The following is a 5,645-nucleotide window of genomic DNA, read 5'->3' as shown; positions in this document are numbered from 1 at the left end:
AAAATAAATAAAAATAGTACATATGCCTAACAAAAGGAGTTCCTGTTAAACCCAAAAGGTCTACTTTCCTATTGCATTGGCATCTTGCCCCAAAATTTTGTGTTGTTAATGTCGTATTTAGATAATGTAAATTTATAATTCATCATTAATATTCAATTTGGCTAAAGAGCTGATCTACTGGACTTTTGGGCATAAGGCAGTCAGATCGAATTCTGTTCAATTTAATATTTTATTATTTGTAGCTGTAAATATTTTACGGGTTATAATATTTTTTTAAAGAATTTATTACTTAAGCCTGTTCCCATTGAGAATTAATTCTGACATAATGGATCTTACAGACAGTTGATAGGATTCCTTGGAGGGGTGATTAGCCCGTCAGAAGGCCGCTACCTACACAGGACAACACACACAAACATACATATTTCGAGTTGGATTCGAACCCACTATTCCAGGCGAAGACATTTCCTATCTCAGATCACGCGGCCACTATGATCGGCCTTTTTCCTTAAAGAAGAAACTAGACTAAAACTTTCCAAAACCGAAATTCAACGTCAGAACAATTGGTACTTTCGAAAACGCCTTACCTCTCAGATTCCAGGGATATAATTTTATTACTTAGTCTGTCTACTAACAATATGCAAAATACAGAGTGCACTGTCTAATATCAAGGCAAGCATGAGATCTTAGAAAAAAAGTGCAGAGGAACATGATCGTAATCTATTTCAAAATACTATTTCGATGGGGAAGTTAGCATGTCTTCAGCCCAGGACTCCGATCCACGACAAAACCGGGATAATTCCACCCATAATTATAAAACGGCAACACGTGCGCCGAACAAATTTAGGCGTCTCATCCTTACTGCCGGAGCGCAGAGAAACGATCTGCCTACATGTGGCACAACATATGAATTTCGGGTTTTATTGTAACTGCAGTCAGAGCATGTAACATCCGAGGCATGTGATACTGTTAGACCCGAAACAAAGAAACGTCAGGACATTATGGGTCGCAGTTGTTCGTATCCAGGAGGCAAAACATTGCCCCCAGGAACTTGGAAGAACGTGCTGCAGAGAGGAGGGAGCGAGAGGGCACGACGAATTGCCAACTCATTTACAATGCAAACTGCTGTGCATTATGGCGGCAGGCCGTGAGTTGTGCAAAGTGTCATTATTAAGCCTTCTCACTTCCTCGGACTCTGCACAGACTTGCGTAAACACAGCGGTAGCTCCAACATTCACAGTAAAGGGGATACGCACGAAATTGTATTATGATGAGACACTGCACAAAAACGTGCATTCCTTAAAGCCTAGAACCGAATATTATTAAATAAGACTCTTCATTTTTCTGACGGAACCAAGCAAATATGTTGATAGCTTTACTAAAACAGAATTACTGTTTTCTTTACTCTGTCCATCGTCCTGTATTCTAGAAACGAAAAAGCACAACGTTTCGGAAAGTGGACCCATTTCCGTCCTCAGGTGATTGAGTGACTGAGGACCCAATGAGTACGTGTCTCACCCCTAACTGATTGAGTTTAGCTCTATCTAAGGGACCCAACAGAGTAGGTGTCTTCCCCCCTTCACCTGAGGACGGAAACAGATCCAGTTTCCGAAACGTCGTGTTTTCTAGTCTCTAGAATACCGGGCGATAGCAAAAGTCCAAAACCCCAATAATTCACTGTGGATTCAGACTACATGAAAAGTACGGCTACTGAGAGACAGAAGTGTGCATTGCCTATTGAAGGAGAAATAGGGTTCACAGAATTAAAATTTATGTTACGTCAACTGTGTGAACAGTTTTCTGTGCGTAAATCGTATTGACTACAATTACGCAAGCAATAAAGAAGGAAGTAGCACATCCATGTCTCCGACTATCCCAGCACTTTCTGTGTGGTTTAAATGTAGCCTAATAAATAAGCTATGATATGTACGCATAGGTAACAATTCTTACCAGCTACTTTTTGAGTAACTGTCTCGAAAGCAGCAAGATAAAAAAACTGAACGCATAACGCGTGTCTTTTAATCTTCTCTACATGTCTGTTACAAAAATTTCGCTTCATTTAATGTTTTCTTTTTCCTTGTCACTACAGCCCCAGTGGGCCTGACCCTACCTCCATGAACTTCTACGTTCACTTCGGTTTTTCTAGATCATACACATTCGGTAGGACTCCTTGGGCGGGTGATCAGCTCGTCGCAAGGTCTCTACCTGTAAATAAACACAGAAAAACGCACAAACACACAAACTAAACACCTATGCCCTGAGTGGGATTCGAACCCACGATCCCGGTTTCAAAGCGAGCGAAGACAGTACATGCCTTAGACCGCTCGGCTATCGTGACCGGCTCATTTATGTTTATGTACCTAATTTCCACATAATCACAGAAACGCACATAGGTATTTAGATTAGCTGTCCGTTATTGCCGGAAACATGGCAATAATTTGTTGTAAAATTCCTCACTATGAATCCATTCATGTGTTATCGAGCTGTTACTTGTGGACAGACACACAAGTGACGCGTTAGTAGTTGTAACTTTGTGTGCGCATCGAAGAACAGCAAACACGCTGCTTCTAATCTAGTTCCTAAAGAAATATTTATAAGGCACGGATTCAAACTCAGGACACTTAGAGCGACTGTGAAGAATTCTGTCCATATTTCTGAGACAGGGCTCCTAATATCCCACGTATTTGGACAGTTGCAATCTGGTATTGTTTAGAGAGCAACATAGCTCCGCATTTTGCTTTCAGATTTCAGACATTTTGCTTCAGACCCAGCACACCTGGGTCCAAGAAAAAGTTACATCATTACTAGGGCCCGGATTTTTTGAAAATGCATATGCGCATAAGCAAATACATATTTTGAGGGTTTCCGGTCGTTATTGCATATTCTAAACGTAAGAGCATATTTCTATATATGCTTGAAATTAAGGATAATTAAGGATGCGACAACCGATTTGTGTGCCCGNCCGGATTTTTGAAAATGCATATGCGCATAAGCAAACGCATATTTTGAGGGTTTTTGGTCGTTATTGCATATTCTAAACGTAAGAGCATATTTCTATATATATGCTTGAAATTAAGGATAATTAAGGATGAGACAACCGATTTGTGTGGCCGATGCATAGCAAATTTCGTAGCAGGTAAGCTACATCCAGACGAACCCGGTAAGCAAAGTACTAGAGAAAACCAACCGTAGCACAATAGCAAGTTTTGTAAATGATTCTCTGTAACTACTATGGCCATCTGAAATTGAGAATAATTGTTGTAAGGTGCTTGTGTTACTCACAGATAGAGCTTCCTATATGTTGAAAGCAGCAAAGGCCTTACAAATATTTTATCCAAATCTTATACACGTAACCTGTTTAGCGCAAGGATTACACCGTATTGCAGTTTCCAGCTGTTAACAAATTAATTGAAAGAGGAAAAAAAACTGTTTCTGAAAGCACCAGTTCGTGTCCAGTTCTACAAAGATTGCCTACCTCAGGTTCCTCTGCCACCTGAACCTGTCCTAACTAGGTGGGGGACATGGATATCCGCAGTTTCATTTTATCAGGAGAATTTCAATCAAGTAAAAGAAGTGGTTACAAAACTTCAAGATGAGTATGCATGTGTCCGTGAAGCAAAAGTGGTGTTTGGAAGTGATACTGTCTATCGAGATGTGAATTTTATCCATGCACATTTTTCTACAGTTTCAAAAGCCATTGAGAGCTTAGAATCTGGTGGTGCACTCCGTCACGACTCACGTCAACTCGTTCAGAAACTTGTTCATTCAACTTGTTCACTGAATTCCGCTCCAGGCGAAATTGAAGAGAAGATTAAATGCAAGTTAGAAAAGGTGTTGAAATCGAACCCAGGACTATAACAGATTCAGTCATTTAGTCAGTACTTGAGTGAAATTAGGGTATCTTTGCCAAATGAATGTTCCAAACCTTCGGCTCCAGTGTATAAATATTGTCCAATCACTTCAGTTGATGTAGAAATATCATTCTCAGCCTATGAACTCATTTTGACGGACAATAGACGTGGTTTGTCTCCAGAAAACACTGAAAGACTTCTAGTTGCCTATTGTGATGCTACTTTCTGCAGTGAATGATACATGTAAAGAGGCGAGTCTGAATAAAGTGATCTGATTCTTAAGTGCATATTGTTTTATTTTTGGCGCATATTTTAAGTGCTTTTAGCGCATAAAGATCAGGGCCATAATCATTACATAACTTAAGGAAATATACAGGAAGTAAGAGTTCAGAACTATCGACATTGTTCCTAAAGAACTGACTGCGTTGAAACGAGATGTGGCAAAGACACGCTTTAGTACTACTGCCACATTTAACCTACAACATCTTTGCATTGCATTTATAGACTGAAAATACAAAACTGTTCAAAACTGACATTGTCTTATATGAAACGCATTAAAACTAGCATTTTTACAAAAATCTGGATTCGAACACGAAACGCTTGGCAAACACTTTTACCCACCTTCATTATCTTCATACGTTCAAGGATATAGGACGTCAAAATAGCTGACCCTAGACAATCAGATCGCGGAATAGAACATGAATGTATGCACAGCCAAAAGCAGCAGACTCTAGGAGTCAAACAACCCCCGGTCGCCCACAGGCATGCACTCCTCTCTGTTCTCCTGCGAGCGCCTGCTACCTACACATCCGCACAACACTTGACCTGCATTTGCAACGTCCTTAATCAATTCCGGCCACTAGCTATCCAGGATGTGTGTGACGTCATCAGTTTCCTCTTCCCTGACGCTATGATCAGACACAATTTTCCTTATATGTAATTGCTCTACCATGTATCGTTATTCTCATCAGACTCGTTAACGATTGCCAATAGCCATCTCACTCTGGAGTGTAATTTTATGTTCAAATAATAATGTTAACATTGTCATTCAAGCACGAAACTGGGCTGTAAAGACGATCAGTACGGACAATTGCCCTGCTATTGGACAGCATGCCGCCGATAGAACCGATTAGTCAAATTAAACGGCAAAGTAAACCTTGTTAGACATCAGACTGCCTATCTTTCTCCCTGAATTACACAAACTAGTCTGACAGGGATATTTATTATTGATATTATAAGTGACTTCTCTGGAACAAAATACAAGTAGTGATTAATCCGAAATTTACTAATATATGTGACATCAAATATAAAATCTCTTATAGCAGGGATAATATCGAATAGAAAATGAAATTTCCGCCTTTATTTAGAGATAAGATAACTTGTTATGAAGTATTACTACAACACTTTTGACGTAAATATAACGTTTATACATGTTTATAATTTAAAGAAGAAGAGTGGGATAATATAAAATTGTAGTGGTCGAGGGTAATTTAACGCCACTTCGCGTGATTAGATGTAGACATAAAAGAAAGGTCAATGAAACGCGATGATAATCCGATAGATGTAAAATATAAAAATAACAAAACATACAATATTTGTAACTAAAAGTACTGTAAGTAGAAACACTATATATATATATATATATATATATATACACACACACATCGACACTTTAGAGCACAAACACTGCATGTCCGACATGCTCTGTTTTCAGTAACCTCAAGTACAGTGGCCGCGCCATAGCTGAAGCGGTTAGTCGCTGGCTTCCCAGCCCGGCGGCCCGCGTTCGATCCCGGG

At 39.6% G+C, this 5,645-nt stretch overlaps 1 protein-coding gene across 1 annotated transcript in view; it reads left to right on the top strand.

Annotated features, from left to right (window-relative positions):
* The first annotated feature begins 998 nt into the window (after nt 1–998).
* Nucleotides 999–5,645, top strand: part of LOC111864473 (protein FAM98B-like) — a 16,572-nt gene continuing 11,925 nt past the window's right edge. The window contains exon 1 of the mRNA XM_023851741.1: nt 999–1,144. Within this exon, the coding sequence (XP_023707509.1) occupies nt 999–1,144 (146 nt within the window). The remainder of the gene's footprint in view (nt 1,145–5,645) is intronic.

Source organism: Cryptotermes secundus, unplaced genomic scaffold (genome assembly GCF_002891405.2).
Source record: "Cryptotermes secundus unplaced genomic scaffold, Csec_1.0 scaffold108, whole genome shotgun sequence".
In the NCBI taxonomy this organism is placed as follows: domain Eukaryota; kingdom Metazoa; phylum Arthropoda; class Insecta; order Blattodea; family Kalotermitidae; genus Cryptotermes; species Cryptotermes secundus.
This window is presented reverse-complemented; position numbering and strand designations above follow the sequence as displayed.